Source organism: Osmerus mordax, chromosome 16 (genome assembly GCF_038355195.1).
Source record: "Osmerus mordax isolate fOsmMor3 chromosome 16, fOsmMor3.pri, whole genome shotgun sequence".
In the NCBI taxonomy this organism is placed as follows: Eukaryota; Metazoa; Chordata; class Actinopteri; order Osmeriformes; family Osmeridae; genus Osmerus; species Osmerus mordax.
The window spans coordinates 4,732,139-4,753,689 of record NC_090065.1 but is presented as its reverse complement, the minus strand read 5'-3'; the positions used below and the strand labels follow the sequence as shown (position 1 = coordinate 4,753,689).

Below are 21,551 nucleotides of genomic sequence, written 5' to 3'. Positions count from 1 at the left end.
AAATTATTATTTTGCTGAGCAAACAAATTGTGCCGTACACCGCTGTCTCTGCGGTAAGAGATTTAACTGTGTGTGTGAGGGTGCGTGTGTGTGCATTCGTTTCCAAACTCAGCATGTCAGATTTAGTTCAGTCAAAACGCTCACGTATTAGAATTGAGCATTTATTGATAACCATGACATGGAAATAGGTTTGACTTTGGCGGAGTGGATGATCTAAGGGAAGCGCTCCCTGCCTCCTCGATGCGACACATACATACATGACATATGAGACAGGGAGCAATAGAGATATAATCCCCCTGATGGATAGAACATACAGACAGCAAGGGGGAGAAGGGGATGGTGGAGGGCGGCAGCAGCACCGATCATTCAGCAACCAGGGGTGAGTGTGTGCGTATCCGCGCTGCCTTTTAATGCCGTGTTATCGGACGTGGGCCAATGGGCTTGTGCTGGCTATAGGTGTGGTGATGAGCGGATGACTTGTGCCGCCCACCTGCCTTGCCTGAACTAGCTTCGCTTATTTGGTGTTACGACACTGCAGTCTTTTTCATGTTAAAGCCATGCCTTTAAATGCATTTCTTATTCATGTTATCCATTTCGCTTGCACGTATTTTAACGCAGAAATCCTACAAATTGCAACATTTGTAAATACTGTATCTAAAGGCCCCGTCACACCATAACGTTCTGGTCAACGTTCTATAACGTTAGAGGAAACGTTGGTAATCGTCCATGTTCGCTGGTATAGCGCCAGAAGAGCGTTGTGTGGACGCTGGTGACGCTGGTAATCGTCGGTAATCGTCGGTGATCGTTGGAGAATGCTGGTCAAAAAAAAACTTTGAACATGCACAAAAGTTCTCATGGAGACCAGCGTTCTTCAACGTTGAATTTTAAACGCTGGAAAACGCTGAAGAATGTTTGTGGACGTTTGACTAACGTTGCACGCGTTTGGCTATCGTTAGTCAGTCGTTACCCTAGCGTTACTTGGTTGTTATTCATCGTTTGCGAAAGCAAACGTCGTTTTCATCGTTTGCTTTTGTCACACGTCGTCGCGACCCAGTGACACGTCGTCACACGCTAATAGTTTTCAGGGTGTCTTACTTGGTCGCTGTTACATGCTCCTCACGCGTCAGTCCCACGCTAGTCATGCGTTATAGTCACACGTTAGTCACACGCCAGATGTGTCCACCTCGCCCTAGAACGCTCGAAATTGAACGATTAGAACTTACAGAGAACGTTAACCAGAATGTTATAGTGTGACGGAGCCTATACGGCAGTCTCTTTTTACCCCCTTGTCAGTTCCATTGCCATGTGCCAGCTGGCTATTTATCCTTCAGAAGTGAGATTAGCCTCCCCTTCTGCCGCAACCGACGGAGAAGACGTCCTCAAGTTTGAAGACATCTGCTTGGCGCTCGTGCTAATTGTCTAGCAACTGAGCATGCTGCACACATCCATCACTCCGCCTACCCTGCAGGCGGCCTCGCGCGTCCCTGCCACCTCCATACCACCTCCACCCTACCCACCCCGCGCCCCGGAGCCCCTGACCCGGGGAGGGCTGCCGAGGTGGGGCCCATGGGTGCTGTACAGGAGAACCAGGGCTGTGGAAGATGACCTCGCCATTCATCTCATTCCACCACATCGCCCCCACCACTCCACTCTACCCTCTCCTGTTGGTATGCTTTTTGATTGGCCCCTTTCGGGCTTCTCTCCCCCCCGTCATCCCTCTTCTCTCCCCTCCCCCCTCCTCCATCCTTCCGTCCCCTGCCTGTGCTGTGCAGCCGGAGGCTGCCGGGCCCATCAGGAGCACCTTGGCCATGCTTAGCCGTTAGCCCCTGACACTGGCTGTCATGGAGAACTATGTGCACCAGGAGAGAACGGTAGAAGAAGAGGGGGAGGGAGCGAGAGAGAGGGAGCAAGAGAGAAAGAGAGACAAAGAGAGAACGGTATGAAGAAAAAAAAAACATGTTTTCCCGGATAAGTGGTAAATGTTCTGTCACCTCTGGTCAAAAAACAAGTTGTCTTGCGGGTGTGGGGGTTCAGTCACCTTCGAATCAGTCAAGCTGGTTTCCTCCTGCTTCTTCCTATCCTCCTCTTTCCCCTCAAACTAAGTGAGTCATGCAGGCAGGGGCCGAGGATCGAAATAAACATACACTACGAGGCTTATTTTACCTGCTTATTGTCTGTGTTGATAAAGCATTCTGGCTGAGGTTACATAATGACCTGACAACCGGCTGGGTGCTCCAGAGCACAGCTTTGACAGAGAAGGCAGGTAATCAAATATAAATTGACACAAGTCACCATTCCTTTCCAACAGACTGACCTTTATTTTAATGGAGGGCGTATTAAAATTTGACTGGTATACACTTCCTCTGCCCTGTAGTATCTCCACAGGCAACACCGCAATGTTTCAACATGAACAGAATACCTTAGTTTAAGACCTGTGTTCAGTGATACAGTATCTCTGGGCTCGCCCATTGTAAGTGAGCTTTTCCCTCAGACAATGGCTAATCTCTCCTCAAACCCTAACCCAACCGAGATGTACTCATCAATCACCAGGGCAGGTTATCATGTCCCTCACTCCCTGGAAAATGCAGACTAGTGGAAACTAATGAGCTATGCTAGGCCCTTCATTCCTCTGCAAACAAGACTGATAATGTAATGATGGCTGGGCTGGGCGTGGACTTTCTTGAGGCAAGCACACCAGGGTCATTAAAAATAACCATCATAAATCTTTTAATTAAACTTCTACACCGACTCCAGTAGGATGTTACTAAAGTACATTGATGACAATAAGTTGTATTTAAAGAGTCCTGTGTTTCAATATGCTCTAATAAATAATTTTCAACACCCTTCATTGATAAATAGGCCTTGAGAAAAGAAATTGACAATTTATCTGAATTATATGATGATTTGTTTTGGATCCCAAGTTGGGATTCAATAAGGAACCTACTTTCTGTCACATCTTCAACCATATAAATACTTTTGGGAAGTCTGCTAAGGAGCTCCCAAAAGACAATGCAAAACAGATTAGCAGTCCACACCAAACCCAGAAGGGGTTCTGATATTTGGAGCAGAGGCTACAACATGGATCACCACTCTCTCTTGAGGTCTCATTACTCCCATATAAAGGTCGGGGCTTTCATGAATCCAACCAGGAGATTAGGAGAGATGAATCAAATATCAACATTTTATAACTTTCAACAACTGCAAACCATTATTCCAAGAAATGGTTGGGCTCTAGTGTGATTTAGGCCTTGCCACATATTCTGAACATTACATCCTTCGTGTTGGTCCCATGTTGTAGTTATACCAAATAAACATTGTTTACTAGCTAGGTTTGAATAGATGGTTTGAAGGAAACGTGGAAAAACCCGACAGTCGGTTTGTTGTGTAAAAAGTGTCTGCCTGGATGCCACTGGGAGAGAAAATGAAGAGTAATGGAGTTTTCGTGTGGGTGGAAAACTCAGTCATTTAAAGTCGTCTGTCAGGAATTGTAGAAACTGGGTGAATTGTGAAGCAGCGTCCTTGGGAAGGAGGGAGACGTGGTCGATCCGAGCAAAGGAAACAATGGTGGGAGGAATTACTGAAGTGAGACACTGGCGTGAGAGGGGCCATTACTTATCTGGCTTTGTCTCAGTGTGAAAACAACTGCAGGTAAAAAAGATGGATGGCTGACACGCGCTGGCATTTTGAGAAAGAGGAACTCTATCGTGCAATCTGTTTTTAATGTTTCAACTGAACACTCGCCGTGAGTTACTGAAGAGTAAATGCTTAGGATAAGTTGTGCAATGATTGGACGTCCAGTAGCTCCTTAACTTCTTCAAACAAAATAGCCAAGTTGCAGTTTGAATGTACCTAGCACCTTTCAAACTTTGGTAAACATCAATGGAGCTTTTGTCCCATTTAAAATCTGCATTAACAACAAAAGAAGTATCATTTTATGACGAACCAATGACCTTCCTCCACCTATCAAGATGATTGGATCACTCATGTGCGCAACCAATCGGTTCCTACCTTTGCTGATGTCCTGGTATTCCAGCCACAGCTGCCTCTGGACCTGCTTGTTAGGGTACCAGATGGTGCAGCTCTCTTCGAAGCCGTACACCGCCTCTTGGACGAAGTGATTCCCAAACTCCCTGAGGATGGAGACAAAGTCGTTGCGGAGAGTGGCTCCGTCCAGGGAGTGGATGGCCGAGCTGAAGGCTGGGGGTTGGAGGACAGGAAGTCATAATCTTACAAACACGGATTAACGAATGCCTCAGTTGTCAGCCAGTGTCCTGTTATTATGATGTACGATGTAGTAGAACCCTCATATTAATACCCCCCGCACTTCGCTCATCCGAAATTACATTTTGAAAAAAACGAACAGGAAAGACATCCACGAGATGGTGCTTTGCTATCAGGTGTGAAAATCAGTAAGCGCTGCTCCTTATGAAATATGAAGACCAAAAATGGAAATGGAAAAATTGAGTGAGGAGCTGAAGAAGAACCAGTTCTGGTGATGAGACTCGAAATGGAATTCTAAAGGCCACAGTCATGTTTTAGAAATGAACTGGTTCTTATTTGAAAAATGCATTAGCGGCGTTCCATCCCACCATTCTAATTGTTCACACAAACGATATCAGAACAAGAAAAAGTGTTTGAATAGATAAATGCATAATATATCAATTTTCTCATTCAAAATGTTAAAGTTAGATATTGGATAGGAACAAATAAAAGTGAGTTTATGTCAAGGGCCTCATGAGAAAATGGTTTCTCCACAAACAATCTCTAAAATGTATGCTACAAATTACATTTACATTTAGCAGACGCTCTTATCCAGAGCGACTTACAGTAAGTACAGGGACATTCCCCCCGAAGCAAGTAGGGTGAAGTGCCTTGCCCAAGGACACAACGTCATTTGGCACAGCTGGGAATCGAACTGGCAACCTTCAGATTACTAGCCCGACTCCTTCACCACTCAGCCATCAGACCCCCTTTTAAAAAATTAATGATGAAAAAATTAAATTGATGACTTAGAATTGCATTGAAGTGAAAAAGGGCAGAAAATACGAGGTGGGAACAATAAAAAAAAACGTCCACAAACATCAAAATGACACTTAAAAATAAAGAACGCAAAGGCTTTTTAGAGAAGTACCGCATCACTGAATACCTTTCCACAATTATCTTACTTCCTGATGTTTCCATGGCAATGCCTGTCAGACAGCATTGGTCTTTCCAGGATACAAAGCCATTGGATGATGACAGCCTATCAGAGCATAAAGGGGGCCTGTCCTCAGCCACAGCTCGCTGATAAAATGGGAGATGCCATCCAGACTTCAAGCTTAGTTCACATGACTGAACATCTCTTTTGCCTCCCAAACATGTGCCCCGCTTTGACTTAACTCCTCGCTTTAAAGTGTTTGAGAAGGCCTCTAAATAGAGGGGGAGGCATTCCCCTTTAAGGCACAATCATAATGCCTCTCCTTCAGGGGGCTGTGCCTAATAGAGTCTAACGCGCACTCAATGAACTATATTTACCCGTTAATTGAGTTCAGCCCATCATGACCTAACGGAAGTCTTAACGTCCATTGTGCTTTTCAGCACAATTTGTATGGCACACACAAAGTGTCAAGGCTGCTTTAGCTGAGGGGATGGAATGGACCGGTAATTAAGGGATACCTTGAGAGAGAACCCACTGGTTGAGTTTCACGTGGTAGAGAATGGATCTCAGCCTCCAGTTCTGAATGAGTGGATAGCCGGCCACCTCGCTGTAGTTCACCCTCCCTGAAACAGACACAACACACCAGCTGTAAGGACCCTGGAGCCAAACAGAAAAAGGTTAGAAACATGCATTGAATAGACAATGGGCTTTATACTGTAGCATGTGCCTTCAAACAAAAACTCAAAGCTTAACATTCAGGTTTAGAATCCTTTCTTTACGTGTTTTGTAATACAACTCCCCATGCAGTAGTTGTAACCAGTCTTATTGAGAGCATCCACCAGCCAGCAAATTGAATATTAATGTTCTGGGAATTCCTGCTAGTACAATGATTGACCAGTCAGTTCATTCAGGATGACAAATCATTGACGGCAGGTAAAAGGCACCGCAAAACCATGTTCAGATGAAAAACACTGGGACATGCCCCATCCATCATTCCATTCCTTTCAACACATGAGCGGTGTTGCTATTTTACCTCTGGTTACAAAGCAAGTAAAGATCGCATCCTATCACCATATGTAGAGCTGGGCATGCAGATAAATCATCTCATCTCCTATGGCAACTGTCAGCCTGGCTGGGCTGGAGGAGGAATCACGCCCATACATCAATTTAACTCAGCCTTCAGGATCGGCAACACATCTGGAAGCCTCAACACATCCTGTAAGCTCTCTGGCTGCTACATTGTTGGTCAGAACAACACATCTGAGAGACAAATGAGAGAGAACTAAAGAGAGAGAGAAGAGAGAGAGAGAGAGAGAGAGAGAGAGAGAGAGAGTGAGAGAGAGAGAGAGAGAGAGAGAGAGAGAGAGAGAGAGAGAGAGAGAGAGAGAGAAAGGGTGAGAGAAAGAAAGAGAGTGAAAGAGATAGAGCTAATATGATATGTCATTGAGTGATGCCAAGGCATTGCAATACACAACCGAGTCAGTATAACAACATTCTGGGCTCCTGTCATAATATATCACACTTCTAAAACAGAGTTACATGTTTAGATTCACCCTGAAGGAGGAACAAGAAGGGGATTTTTTGTAGCCACTCTCAAAATGAAAAATGTCATATTTGTCATATCATTTCAGAATATATTACAGTCTTTCTTGGCTCTCCTACAAAGAACAAATGGCCTAATCTGACATAATTTATATAAAAGGAAAACAAGCAATAACTGTTCTTGAGAGGTAGCCTGCTGGTTAATATACTGTCGGGAAGTGTGGTGCAAGTGACGCCCTTTTTTACAGCAGCTCTGAAAATGCACCGTTTGGCAGACAGGGCTGACATTTCACGTGAACTTGATGAATAAGGTTCTAAATGTGATGTTCATGCAGTGTCCTCACCTTGAACAACATTCATTTATCCATCTTATGGGAAAACGCTACCTAAACCAATAGAATCCCCCAGTAGAACGCCCAGTGCAGCACTGTGGACGTCCCCTTATAAAATTAATAACAAGCCAAAACGTATACAGCCCATATTCTTCTTTTCAAAGGCCTTGTCTCCTTTTACCCCTCGGGTGCTCTGCTCTCATTGTCTGACAGAATGATTAATATGACTGAACTTCGCATTGCAAACACACAAGTTCAGTCTCCAGTCAGATCTCACAACGGGGCTGTGTGCGTCTGGTGGTGGTGGCGTTACAGCTCTGCAGGGTGTCAAGAGACCGAGGACAGTTTGAAAAAAAAGAGGAGCACAAGCAAGGAAAAAGGGGGGAATCTGAATATTTCCCGTGTGTCCGTGACAGATCTGCAGCGCACCCTAAGGAGCCCGTAAATCTCTGTCCCATGTCCGAAGTGTTGTATTTAATAATTTTCTGTATTGGGGGTCTTCTCTAAGGAAGATTCATAGCGACAAGCAGAGGTACAAGTCATCGGATGCCTCATGGAACCCCAATTAACTACCTGGGACCCCATGTTCCATTTTACTGTTTGATAAGTGGAAGGATGAATGAGATGAAAGGTGTAACAGAGGACCAGACCTGACAGCCCTCCACTGCTGTAACGGGGAACTAACAGACATACAGCAGGAGCAGGGACTGCTAGTCCCAAACATCACTGATAAGAAAAATAAAGCCTTTGCCAATGCGAAATGTTGGCTCTTGAAAGACGAACTGGCACTGCTGAGGGAAATGCTTTCCATAATCCAATGGTAAAGATTACGGAGAAGAATTATCATAAATTCCACTCCACCACTGCCCCATCATCTCTGTTCAGTCCACTCCAGTCTGGAAATCGACACTGATAATGTTCCACTGCCCCCCATCATTATCCATGTGTACCGAGTTGAATTTGTTCTTGTACATGTACACCACCCATTTCCATCATTGAGGTGCTAACCCTGGATATTACCTAGACAAGGGCAAGCACGGGAAGATGGGTGGAAGCAACACTGGTGAGAAAGGCAGTGACACATGGCACAGTCAAGTAATTATCCTCTGCCATAATGTATTTGGGTATACTGGTATGTCATTGCTGCCGTGTTAATGAAAAAACACTGCCTGTATATTGTGTCTGAATACACATATTTAAGTCACAGTACTATGGAGAGAATGAGTATTACATTACATTTATATTGAGTCATTTAGCAGACGCTCTTATCCAGAGCGACTTACAGCAAGTACAGGGACATTCCCCCGAGGCAAGTAGGGTGAAGTGCCTTGCCCAAGGACACAACGTCATTTGGCACGGACGGGAATCGAACGGGAATCGAACTGGAATCGAACTGGCAACCTTCAAATTACTAGCCCGGTTCCCTCACCGCTCAGCCACCTGACTCCCAGTAGGGTGTTGTAGTAGGGTGAAGTGCCTTGCCCAAGGACACAACGTCATGTAGCATGGCCTGGAATCGAACCGGCAACCTTCTGATTAATAGCCCGATTCCCTAACCGCTCAGCCATCTGACATTCAGAAGTATCCACCATCACAGTGACTGGAATATCTGATGTTTCACTATACTGTACAAAACAACTGAAGTGTTGATTGAAGATGGGCTAAATTAACCAAACAGGTTGGAAGGCAATGAAGTCCCAAAGAAGAGGTTGACGCATAAAAACACAGCAATTTGATCTGCAACATCTAAGGAATCCAACTGATTGAGGCCATTCATCAATCAGCATCAAAAAGTCCAATTAGCCCGGCATATGCTCATATTGAGCAGTTCCAAGGTGACACCCTTTCCATTTCTGTTATGCCTAAGAAAGGGAGCTGTCGTTGGTTCTAGAATAGAAACGTGCTCAGATACCTCTGTGCTGCTGTGGTCATGAGACCATATGCTTGAACTTTAATTGAGAGGGACTTAGGGAGGAAGACTCTGTGTCTAAGAATGAATCACTGCCACGATGACGGTAACAACCATCAACCAAACCGGCTTTACTACAGCTACGCCTCCAGTCCACAAAGGCTTTTCAAAGACTATTACCGACACCGATAACAACAAGCTAAGTTCTAACTAGACTAGTCTGTCGGTGCACTTTAGGAAGTTATTTTCCCAGTGTTCCCGGCTTGATTCCTAGCTTATCTCAGAGGAGCCCTGGTTCCCGGAGACTGCAGGTGCTCATCAGGAGGGCAGGCATTGTCAGGGGCAACCCTTAAGGGTCCCGCTCTCCTGCTGCGGCCCCCACTGTATTAATTATCACATCTAATGCTGTCAGTTAATTAATTGACGTTTACCGCAGGAAATGGCTCAAGCAATTCCACGCAATTAATCAGTGTCAAAGAATAAATTAAACCCCAAATGTGATTACCATTGAGGGCTGCCTCTAAAATTGAATTTTAATGGAGCTTGCTTTTTACACTTATGCCTTAAATTAGAGGTCTACTCACAGATGGTGTTCATGTACATGCAAAACTTCTGCCATGAGAATGTGGGACTAATAGCTCTTAGGAAAATACAAAGCTTCCATATTTTATGGATGATCGATATCAATCCAGGTAATAGGTAAGAACTACATGAAGAGGTTCTTTTGTGCATGAATAACCCAAATTGGTTTAATTCTGAAATGGAAAGGCATGCTGTAGCATGGGGGATGCACGGGAAAGCCTGACTCTGGCAGCACATTAACATAGCAATTATTTTCGTAGCTAGGGAACAAGCTCAGCTTGTTTGGTAAAATGAGTTAACTTTATATGCTAGTCTGTAAATTCAAATTGCCTTGCCAAGTAAACAATTAACTGTGCAATCAATTTGATAGCACAAGAGGAGAGAGAAAAAGGACAGTGTTTTGAGAATGTTAAACAAGGATTTCCTTCACTACAGTAAGTGCGACTCAATTTGGTTTATGTCAGGTCATTGTAAAAGTTAAGACTACAAATGTTCTGAAAATATAAACATGCTATTTAGCTAAAAATTACATGTTTACTTAATTGGCAATAATCTCATCAAGTCAATATTCCTGAAAAATACATTCTAGAGTAACGGATATTTCAAAACCTGACATGCAAATGAATTTTAGGGTATGTGGAGAGAAAATAATGAAAATATCTACTAAGAACCTTGTAAAAATTTGAAGAACACAACATCCTGCAGAGTGGAGAAAAACACTGAGGTGGATTGACAGTACAACACTCTTTAGTGCAGTAAGTGAGCTGACAGGAAGTGTTGCGGGGTCACGACCCTCCCAGTGGGGAAGTCGAGCAGAAGTGTAAAGCTGCAGGTCAAACCATGAGCTGAGTGGCAGCCTTGTAGAGCACAGAGAAAAGCCAGTGGAAACTTACCACGTCAACTAAAAATACAATAAAAACATACAGACAGAAATTCATAAATTAATACAATTATATGATAACTGAAAAATAATAGTTTCAGAGTAATAGTTTCATAGAACGGCAGATAAGCAAGATGCACACATGTAATTGTTGACTTGACATTACAACCATTCCAAGGTATAAATATGTTCTATATATATAATGAAGTCCTATTTCAGTTATTTGTTATACTATAGCAAGACCCAACCATGTTGATAGGTGACAAAGGTTTGTGAGGTAAGAAAGGCAGCAAGTAACACTGTCCCCTCCTGAAGGCATGACCTTCTTGTCTCTATCCTAACTATCAAGAGCTGATAAATTATAGATTATGTGCCATCTCAGTGCTGACACATTTAAACTCGACCAGTGTTTGGTGAGTAGGCACAAACACCCCCGGGGTAGGAACAGCCCAAGACCTCTCAACATGACAGCACCCAGATAAATTATGACCTTGATAACCAAAATGTTTTTCAGTCTTACAGTGAATATCATAACATAGCTTAATCAATCAAACTTGAATCAGACCTTTTGATGTCTCCCGAAATGTAACGATTTTTTTTTTTTAAGGTAAATAAAAACTACAGAAGAATAATCAGACCACAAGGTGAATTGTTTGTTGTGAAGGGAATTGACTTCTGTCACTGTGCCATTTGACACAACATAAAGGTTAATACAGAAAATAATATTTAAATTACTACCCAGTACTGAAATTGATTCTCAAAACAGTACAGTAAAACTGTACAGAATATAATCCAATTCCTACCTGCCATACACAGCATGCACAAACACACAGACCGAATCACCAGGTAAGCCAGCAGTAAAACCATAGTCTGATAGGATCCATTCAGTGGAAAAAGACAAATCTTGTCAATATAAACATACCAAAGCCATTTCTAAGTTAGGCCAAGGCTGAATTCATATCAGTTTCTTATTGGAATATAGAAACAATTTATCAGATGCTGGTGTCGCAAATCAATTTTTTTTAAACGCCTTAGGGGGGAGTTAACAACACAAAAACATCTTATCTGGTCAGAGAGTCAACTTAATTAGATTCTGACAACATGGCTGCTTTGTAACATTGTAATCCATTACTGATAGTATTCCAGCTATCTTCAAAGATTGTGCACCGAATGTCTAGCGTTACTATCCTAAGATATCCATGCAGTTTTTCTGCTTCACAGTTTTATGTCGGGAGATAGCTATCCAGAAAAAAGCAGGTTAAATCTCTGTATTTTCAGAAAGTTTCACACAATAATATACCAACGTCCTGCAGGCGAGAGAGCGTAAAGATGAACACAGTTGAGTATTTCACATTCGGTGTAAGTTGTCGTGTTCGATTTTTCTGATATGACTCTTTTCATTCAGACACACACATTCTAGCCCAGGCAGCCTGTGAGGACATGACAGCCACTGCCTTTATGTGAGTGGTCCCTGAAGACGAGCATAACTGAAGCCCCAATGCCCTCCCAGTCCCCCACAATAGATGCCATGAGCGCAGGTCTCTCCTCGCCTGGAGAAGCCAGATAAATTGCTCCATCTCTTCATCTTATGGGAAATCTGCTTAGTGGCAGTGAGGATACCTGCTTTCCAATTAAATCAAGATGTATTTGCCTTTCAAAAGCTTCTCCTCCTACTCTTCCCCCATTGGAATAATTGATGGAGCCCTCTGGCCTATGATGAATGACTTCCAAACCAAAGATGAATAGGAAGATGAATGCCTTGCCCTGCGAGGGTTGGAGAGCTAGTGCAAGGAGTGCTGACATAGTGACAAATACACTGACCATGGCACCAACCTGCCGAAATCAGCAAGGGAGGGTGGCAAGCACTCAACACACAGGCACAACCTCACAGCTTCCTCTCCTCTGTGTCACATGGACAATTACCTAGGTTGGCAATTAACTGCAGGTGCAGCAAATTCATGATTCCGCCAGGAGACAGTCAAAATGGAAAAAAGCCAGAAACATATTGAGGGCATAGTGCACTCTCCCCGGTAAGTTCAATGTGATTTTCTGGTATAAAAAACAAGCAGGTGTGCTGCTGAGTACAAACAGACTTCAATGACGCAGTTTGGTGCAATTAGATTCAACGTTGTTTCAGTCATTGACCATTCCAGTGATTGACCAGTTCCGATTATTGACCACAACAGATGCTCGCAATCAATATTCGAAGAGTAGACCAAAGACAAATATTTTTAAAAGATCAATGATGCGCAAAAAGGTTATGACACAGAAGGGACACTAAAGTGCCACCGATTCACAAGATATCTCAAAATCACAACTCTATTCTTGAAACTGTCTTGGATTACTACATATTGTCGCAGCGTATTCACCTGTCATCACAATACACATAGGACCGAACCACATTTACTCTTAAAAGCAGTATTATAGTCATGTTATCTAAAATAATTTTCTTTTAATATGCCACGGCCAAACGCAAAAGCTCAACACCGCTTTCAAAAATAAAAGTTGGAGAAAGTGCTGCTTAACATCTGAGGTCTGTAAAAAAGGATGCCTTCAAAATTTTCCGGTTGAAGTGAACCTTGATACTTTACAATGTTGTGTTGGTAAGACGTCAGTAACTGTGAGATGTGAATGGAATGGTGAGAGAGACAGCTAACTGAAGCATGAATTATGTGAAGAGACAAAGATTTTTTTTCTCTTAATGAGACTGTTTTACATAGAACCTCTGTATCCTGTCCAAAAGGCTGCCATGTGCAGGGCTTGTGGTACGGAGAGCAGCAGACTGAATTCAGATCTAACTACTAATGAAATCTGACAACAGTGGCACAATCCAAATCACCCAATTCCTCATGAAAAATGATTCTGTTAATACCCTCTCCATTTAATTCCAGTTCATTATTTACTTGGATGAACTGGTGGGTAACATACCCGGTGGGATGTAGATTTAGTCGCTTCAAGGAAAATAAGAAGGTGAGATGTTTGGATGCCGTCACATGTTCTACGATGGCTCTCCCTTGTATGTTTGTCCTCTTCCTTTTTCCGAAATGAGGTTAAATGTGCATGAAAGATAACAACATTACGATTCTAAGAGGTTGATCAAAGTCAGGTCCCAACAGGGTCACAAAGCTTTCATCCGTTGTTGATGGCCAATGATTGCATTTCACTTGACTACAATGAAATGGTAAATTACCTTGTATAGTACTGTCCCAGTAATGGTTTGCAACAATGCTTTTATGAACCAGCTCGGCCTACAAATTGTTATCTCAAGATCCTAACCACGAAAGAGCCCTCTTATCCCCCACTAGCATGGGATAAACAACACCCATGACAAAACAATGGTTGCCATGGACCAAAAAAAAAAGATTTTGCTTTTAAAATATCTTACTTTAGTAAAACTATGAATAATGTTCACTTTACTTTAAACTTTAACTAAAAATAATAGTTTATGGTTAGCTAACAAACCTTTCTCTTGGTCTGAGATTAGCTCGATTTTTTATATGTCCTCTTCACTTTGGATAATTACAATATTATAGGGAACGCAGCCACTTTGTAAAATAATGAAAAGCTGTTAAGAACAGGAGCGGTATTCCACTTCCCAAAATGGAATGTATTTTCAAAATGTACATTTCGTAGAACTTGAAAAAGGTTAGCACATTTCCAAAACCACATTCATATGCCATGTGTAAATGTCATACCTGTGAGATATTCTGGGTCAGGCACTGGGTCAGACAGCTCCTCGTGGCACTGAGCCTCGGTTGGCACGGATGCCACCACCATGCCATCTGGGAGCTGCTGCTCGACGCCCCGAGCAAAGTTCTTCTGCCTGGATTAGGGATGAGACAACAGCCTATTTAGAGACACCATTACTCACACATCTAACAAGGCCTTATGGAGGAACGGAGGGAGGGATAAGACACACTGTCAATCATGAGAACATAGCAAAGCGGCGGAAGACTCACAACTCGCACCATAAGGCTGCCCTCTGCTTTCAATGCTAGACGCTTTCGCAGGTTGGCGCTTACGCTTGTATCAAGAATAGAAAGTACTGCACATCACACACACCTTATACTGGGATTCTACTCCACGTCCCCTTCTGGTGTACCAATGTATTAACGTTAAGGATTTTCCTGGTAACTACTCCACTTTCGTGTGCTTCCTCATTCAGTAATGTAGTGATCATCCCTCTAAAATGTCCAATTGCAATGTCTGAATAGACTTTCAACATAAAAGACTAATTGTAAGAATTGGAAAACATAATAGAAAATGTAGATTACTCCATTTAATAGTCTCCACTTGTTCTTTACCAGACCACTTATTCCTTCCTTATTCCTTAAAATATAGTGGGAATTGGAAAAAGGTACTGTAATGTAGTTCCTTTATCAAATTAAAGAGTAAATTAATGCCGTCTTCTGAAGAAAAGTATTGGAGATAAAATTAAATTACTTGTTTTTCAGTCAACGGTGCAGTAGTAGATATCAATTGCGTCACATGATTCAGTAGGTTAGAGTGGGTTACTAACAAAACATAAAAATGCATCTGGCATAATAGGGCTCATGAAAATGCAACAATGTCCCTGTGGAGTGCTCAATGTCCAAGCAATGACTACTGTGGTTTGGATACCATTTAGAGCTTGATTGAGTGGTGAAATACGCCTGTGCATTTGTGTGTAAAATGAACTAAAATGGTCCCCTTCAGGAAAGGCACAGTATAAGATAGTTACCTCACAAGTTCTCTTTGCAGACATTTATAAAAGTTTAAAACAATGAGTATCTTCAGAATTCATAGATTCACACACATTAGAGATGTAATGTCTAAATATGCTCAGTTGTTCTCTGTCGGAAAATCTGTTGTTTGGAGATGTGAATAAAACTGTTAGAAGAAATGCATGCAAGTGTTTTAGTACAATCATCAGCAGGCAGTGATAATTTGCCATTTGGATAATGCGTAGTGAGATGTTAACTCAATACACGCATCATTTAATCAACACCTGCTACCCCTTTAATGTGTTATTTTAATAGAATTGTGTCTTTTAAATGCGCCAGTGTACCAATATTGGAAAGACCGTTTTAAGCCTAGACTATTTGAAATACTATACTTCACATTGATTATGTTATTGGTTATTTTGATTAAGCAACTGGTGAAATGGACTTGGAGTGAAGAATGGAAATACTTCTAGTGCACCAGTTAGTTGTTTCCACCCCGTAATATCTTCAATCTGACTTGGACAGAAATGTCATATTTTAATTAACTGAGTAGAAAGGTGTTCCCCTATGGGTGGTACAAGGAAACACCCAACCAAGTTTGGGAGTGTAGTCCTAATCATGATCCCAAGCAGCCATAATGAGAACAAAGGGCACTAAAATATTCATTAAAACCTGCTCTGAGCATGTTGTGTGAAGAAGAGAGGGAGCAAGGCAATGACTTGGAGCCAAAGGGGGAGAATAATGAGAAGAGCTTGGCTTCTTAACTCTCATTATTCTAATGGAGTCGCCGTGAAGAGATCGACCAGTGGGACATAGCATATCTGAGGCTCCAGACAAACGGCAATCTGAGCTGGGATCCTTTTGAGATCCTATCTCCCTTCATACACGTCGGGCTCTGGGATGGTATAAGCTCTCCTAACCCTCCGCAAACATTGTGACAACTTTTGTGTGCCTCTAGTCATCAAAAAAACAGCAACAAAAAAACTAAATGTAAACTTACGGAAATCGGAAAAAGTAATTATGATTTGAAGATTGAAATCCAGCCCAGAGGAATCCAGAACTAACTATTTTCCTTGTATTTTGGGGAAGTTTGAAGAGAGCTTCAGAGCTGACAAGCATGAAAGCAACGCCTTGGGCCCTGTGTGGAGTCAATCAGACCCACCACAGTGGCACAGCCTGAAGCCCGGCCATCCAGTAGACAAGGCCCCCACTGTGTGTACAGTATACAGGCATGCCTCATCTTAGTCCAGCAAATTGTCTGTGGAGAGCCAGCGGGCACCTGCTCACACCACTCACTCTCTCCTTTTATTTCTCCAGCCAGACTATGTAGAGATGTCACTTTTTTGGGGGGATACGGTAAATAAAGGATTGCTAGACAATTTGGACTTGGAGAGGACGTTCATGTTTGTCAGGTTTGAAGGTGTAAGTGTGTGTATGTGTGTGTTTGTGCCTATGGGTATGCATGTGCATGTTTGTGTGAGATCATATCTGTGCTAGGCCGATGCAAGATCTCCAGATTGCTTTTATCATGCTATGTTATCTATGTCTGTGGCTGGTGCCCTTTTCTATTATGTCACAATTTAAGTTGATGGGTTCCTGCTGCTTCATAAAAATTATGTTAATGATTAAACTGTATTAAGTATTGTAACTGTATTAAAATGATCTTGCCTTTCAGAAGTTGGCTGTCAAAGACTGAGACAGATGCTTTGTGGCACCGCGAAACTGTGGGGTGGGACTTTTGAAGTTGAGCCAGTGAAAATCCAACCATGAGACTGGTGTGGGTATGAAACAGAATAATAAAGGTTTATTCCCTTGCTTTTTCCCAGGAAAAGATTTTGATGACATCTCTTATGGTGCCTCTCTTTGTAAATCATGCAAGAGCCACACAAGGCCAATTCCTCTCAATAGGTTATCTGTAGATGGCTTCGGCATTATTATGGATGGACTGCGTGCCTCCTGCATTTAATTTAAATAGATTCACGATAATGTGACTGTTTTTCTTCTCACAGTATTGTATTGTACTGTACTGTATATCATCGAGGTTATACAGTGTGTAACCTGGAGAGCTGTGTTTGGAGTTTGATTTACTGAGACACCGGCAGCAAAAATTTTTTCCCTGAGTTATCTCTCTAGTGCACTGCATTTATCAACATTTTATTTGTTTTCAAATTAATTGTCACATCCGAGTTGCATTCCCGTTGTAAAGAACCCAAGGTGCACAGCAAGGCTACAATCGTGCATCTCTTTTGTTCACAGCAAATCCAATGTTTCATCTGCTCCAATTAATTCCCATTACACCACACTGGCTCCTGGTCACTTTTAATTCACTCCTTGCCATCTTGTGTAATTAGGGCTTACATTAACCAAAGCTCCCGAAAGAGTCTCTCCCTGCTGCCCCTGTCTGGAGAGCACAGGAGCATTTGCGCTTTTCAAAGTCTGCCTCAAAACTCCTGACTCGCTGGTGGTGGTGCTTTCAAATGAGATCAGAGCATTTGAGATTTAGCTGCTTGATGATATTAACTTTCCTCGTTCGCCTTCCTCCGCCACTCACGTGACGTATTGTAAGTGGATGAACTGCCTATGGCTACAGGATCCATGCACACCAAAATTAGATTTCAGGACCGGCAGATCATTTTCCTGACCTTCTGACTTCCTGACGGTAGCGGAAAGCACCACGGGTGGACGATGGTAATTAAACTGCCTTCAAAGCATTCTGCCATCGGACTCCATAAACATCAAAACTGGACTGTGCATCTCCTTAGATCTTAAATATATCCAAGAAGCAATCCCGAATTTCATAAGTACAATAAGCTCATGATCATGCAGAGTGTGCACGTGAAACGTAACCTTGGGATTTGACATGGAAGTACGGCTGTCAGATATGCAGTTAGGAAAACCAAGTGCCTTGAAACAGCATGACAAAATGAATGAATTTACCTGAATGTAGCCTTGAGGATCTGTCCCGAGGTAATCTCTTTTGTGTGGTTGTTGTAGCCATAGAACAGGTCGCCAAACACCGTCTGGTTGGCTGGGATGTCAGCAGTCTCTCCACAGTCCAGTCCCTCAGTGCAAGCCTCAGACAAAGGCTGGCACGATCGACCGTCCTGGCCCCGCTTGTAGTCTTCAATACAGCTACGACATCAACCACACAACAAGGTAAGTAATGATGGGGTTCAATGTGACAGGGCACACAGTGCAGTCAGTGAAATGTGTATTAAACACATTCCAACATGACTGTGCACAGTGTTCCAATAGCCTCACAACATTATGTAAACATTCCTGTTCAGTAGCTAACTGTCAGTTAGTTTTTTTTTCTAACTGGAAAAACGGTCCACAGGTTACGAAAATTCACTTTTTCCAACCATAGTTTACTGAGATGAAAAAATAGACCTTGCGGTTTTTTGTGTAGAATCAATTCATTGTTATTAATTCTATTCCACAAACACCAAAAAATCCACTTCCCCCGAAAAAGCGGAATAATATAAACCGTCCTCTCAAGACTCTTTCATATTTATGACATTTTGACATCCTAGTGTCTAGTGTGCTCTGTAAAATGTATCAAAGGCTGAGGAGAGGGGGAAAGGGGCTGCCACGGATTAGAGAGAGCATCTCTCTTCCTGATGGCAGTGTTCTACAGGAAACTGTCATGGTAGAAGACTAGATACTGCATGTCTTGTCTCCAGCACTCCGCATGCACACTCCCTTACACTGGTTAGCGTTCCCCTGTCATATTATCATGTTTTATACGACAAAGAATTAACCACATCTCAACAGCTGAAGTCAGTCAGACCTTTTTCTTTTACATCAAGGAATTACTTCACACAGTGGCAAAGAAAGGTCGAAATATTCTTTTCAGAACTCGATAGCTTTGAGACCAAGACAGCTCGCTCTGACTCGCTGATGTGGTGCAGCACTGACATTTAAGACATACTGATGTGTACTGTGTTGTACTGAGGTGAACAATAAGCCATGCGATGGCAAGTCGGCATCATTAGCATTCTATGCACAAACTGTTAATAGGAATAAAAGTAATCTTAGCTTAGTGCAAAAAGGGTCAACAGTGTTGCGAACTCAATGTATTTGTCTACAATAATTAACTTCTTCTGCATGCTGTCTTGTCTTTGACTTAAGGTTAAATTAACAATTTGCAAGAGGCAAAGAAATCCACACCCGGTGCAATATCTTTGTTCGAAGATTAGAGATCCTTAACGACTTTGATATTTCTGCCAAGAAGGAACATGATCTGCTGTCTTCTTACCCACAGAACATCTGGATGTTGTAGAGGGTAGGGTCTTCCTCAAGGGGGGCGAGTTGCTGGAGACACAGTTGCTCACAGCCTCCATTGAAACCATCGGAGCAGTCAATGCCAATGTGGTGGTCGTAACATCCTGTGCCATCCTTCATGGGGCTCAGTCCAGGAGGGCACTAAGAGTTGATTGCAAAGATGTTTGACTCAGTAAAGGAAATATATTCGATATCCATCCCTCACAATGTGCCAGTTATGTAGTAATTAATATAATACAGTGCATGATAAGGTCGTTTATACAGTACAAACTAAGTAGTAAGTATCATCAGTAACAAAATAATTGATTACCAACATATCTGTATCCCTATTCTGTATGTTTAGAAAATAATAGAATAAATAAGGCTTTTGCTAACAGGCATAATTTATCATAACAGTGCTTCAAACACTTTTTGGGAAGTATGTTAATATAATATCTACTGTATATTAAAAAAGTTTAAATTAATGGAGGCATGTAGGACTCATAAAAACTCAACGCCTGTTCCTTAAGTTCCAAAGACTTCCCTGTGCTTGTGCCTGTCAACCCTCTGCTTCAAAGCATGCTCTGATGGGTGATTCTTAACAAGGCACCACTGCTTCTAAAAACAAGGGGAATACTCAGTTTGCCTCCAAGCAATAAGACAGCAATTTGTCAAAGTCTACGAACTCTCAATTCCTTATGTATTGATCAGCATACCGTGGCATCGAAGCACTTGCTATCTAGGGCAGGTTAACAAGAACCCGAAGGAGATTTCAACTGCTGTGTTTGTTTGCCGGAAAAGTTTGTTTTATTCTAAGTCTCAGTCGTTTGATGTTGTCTGTTTATTAAAAATGTAAATATTTTACAGACTGTTCTAGCGCGGAACATATGAGACACGTCTTTACCCTGCTCTATCCATAGTTCATGATGGCTCAGGATGTGGCCAAGGGATGACTGGGATATTACAAACCTTAACATTTGAGATTCTGTTGCAGCACAGGGGTGAAATGGGAATACATGAAATATGTATCGGAACTTCCTCAGTACAAACACACAGCATCAAGCCAAGTACATCTTACGTAAGTGGAGGTGGTGTGTAGTTATATCAGTCAGAGCCTCGACACATGCTGTTCGCTAAACATGCTGTTACATAAACTGGCTTCCTTTACTAACTCATGACCTGTCCATTCTGTCAATTTGCTGGCACCTTTAAAGCAAAGTGCAAGGGGTCTGTTTGCAAGCTTGGCTTTGATCTCGTCGATTGCAATTGATGGAGTCCAACATCACACTAGGAGGTGTTGGTCCTTTACAAAATGTCCAGTAGTAGACTGAGTGCATCCAGGGAACAGGCTCTGTATTCTACATTTACATTTAGCAGACGCTGTTATCCAGAGCGACTTACAGTAAGTACAGGGACAGTCCCCCGAGGCAAGTAGGGTAAAGTGCCTTGCCCAAGGACACAACGTCAGCTGGCATGACCGGGAATTGAACTGGCAACCTTCGGATTACTAGCCCGATTCCCTCACCGCTCAGCCACCTGACTCCCTGACTTTCCTATTCTAACAGTCCCCTGCCTCCTCGTACCGTGGATACATTGCTATTGATTTTGTCGCTTAGCTACAGGCACAGTGACAACTGATTTATCACCTGTAATGTAAAGACCATGGTACATTGAATCTCCTAACTCATCTCATGGCAGAGACTCTTTAAATCACTGTCTCTCTCAGCAATCGATGGTTGTGTGAAAATGCAGGGAGAGCTGAGAGGAATTCATGTGTTGATGACCCTCACTGGCGAACCTTCTGTGTCTCCATATGGATCCTGTAATAGGCCCCTTTTCATATTTTAACATACAGGAATAAAGATAATTTAGAACAATTTCCCTGTAGTCCCAAGGACTATAGAAATGGAATTGCCACATCAGGCATGATCTGGGTATTTGTCCATGAATAATGTAATGAGAATGTACAGTATACAAATATCTATTATACTCTAAGGTTAATCATTAGTAGTCCATTGTCATAGAATTTGTTTACTAATTCACTTCATCCTGAAGGACTTACAACTCATTTTTTACATACAGTATACTGCTGCTCACTCTGACTGAATCAACATAATGATCCAAACCAGTAACAACATGAAGACAATATATTCTCTTTGAAATAACAAAATGAAAAGAGACAATAATTGATCATACTGTCCCT

General features: G+C 42.3%; 1 protein-coding gene across 1 annotated transcript in view; it reads right to left on the bottom strand.

Moving 5' to 3' along the window:
- Window positions 1-21,551, bottom strand: part of astn1 (astrotactin 1) — a 105,207-nt gene that overhangs the window by 36,762 nt on the left and 46,894 nt on the right. The window contains exons 11-15 of the mRNA XM_067252555.1: window positions 19,344-19,510; window positions 18,023-18,217; window positions 14,078-14,205; window positions 5,656-5,760; window positions 4,009-4,197 (exon numbers count right to left, since the gene is read on the bottom strand). Of these exons, the coding sequence (XP_067108656.1) occupies window positions 4,009-4,197; window positions 5,656-5,760; window positions 14,078-14,205; window positions 18,023-18,217; window positions 19,344-19,510 (784 nt within the window). The remainder of the gene's footprint in view (window positions 1-4,008; window positions 4,198-5,655; window positions 5,761-14,077; window positions 14,206-18,022; window positions 18,218-19,343; window positions 19,511-21,551) is intronic.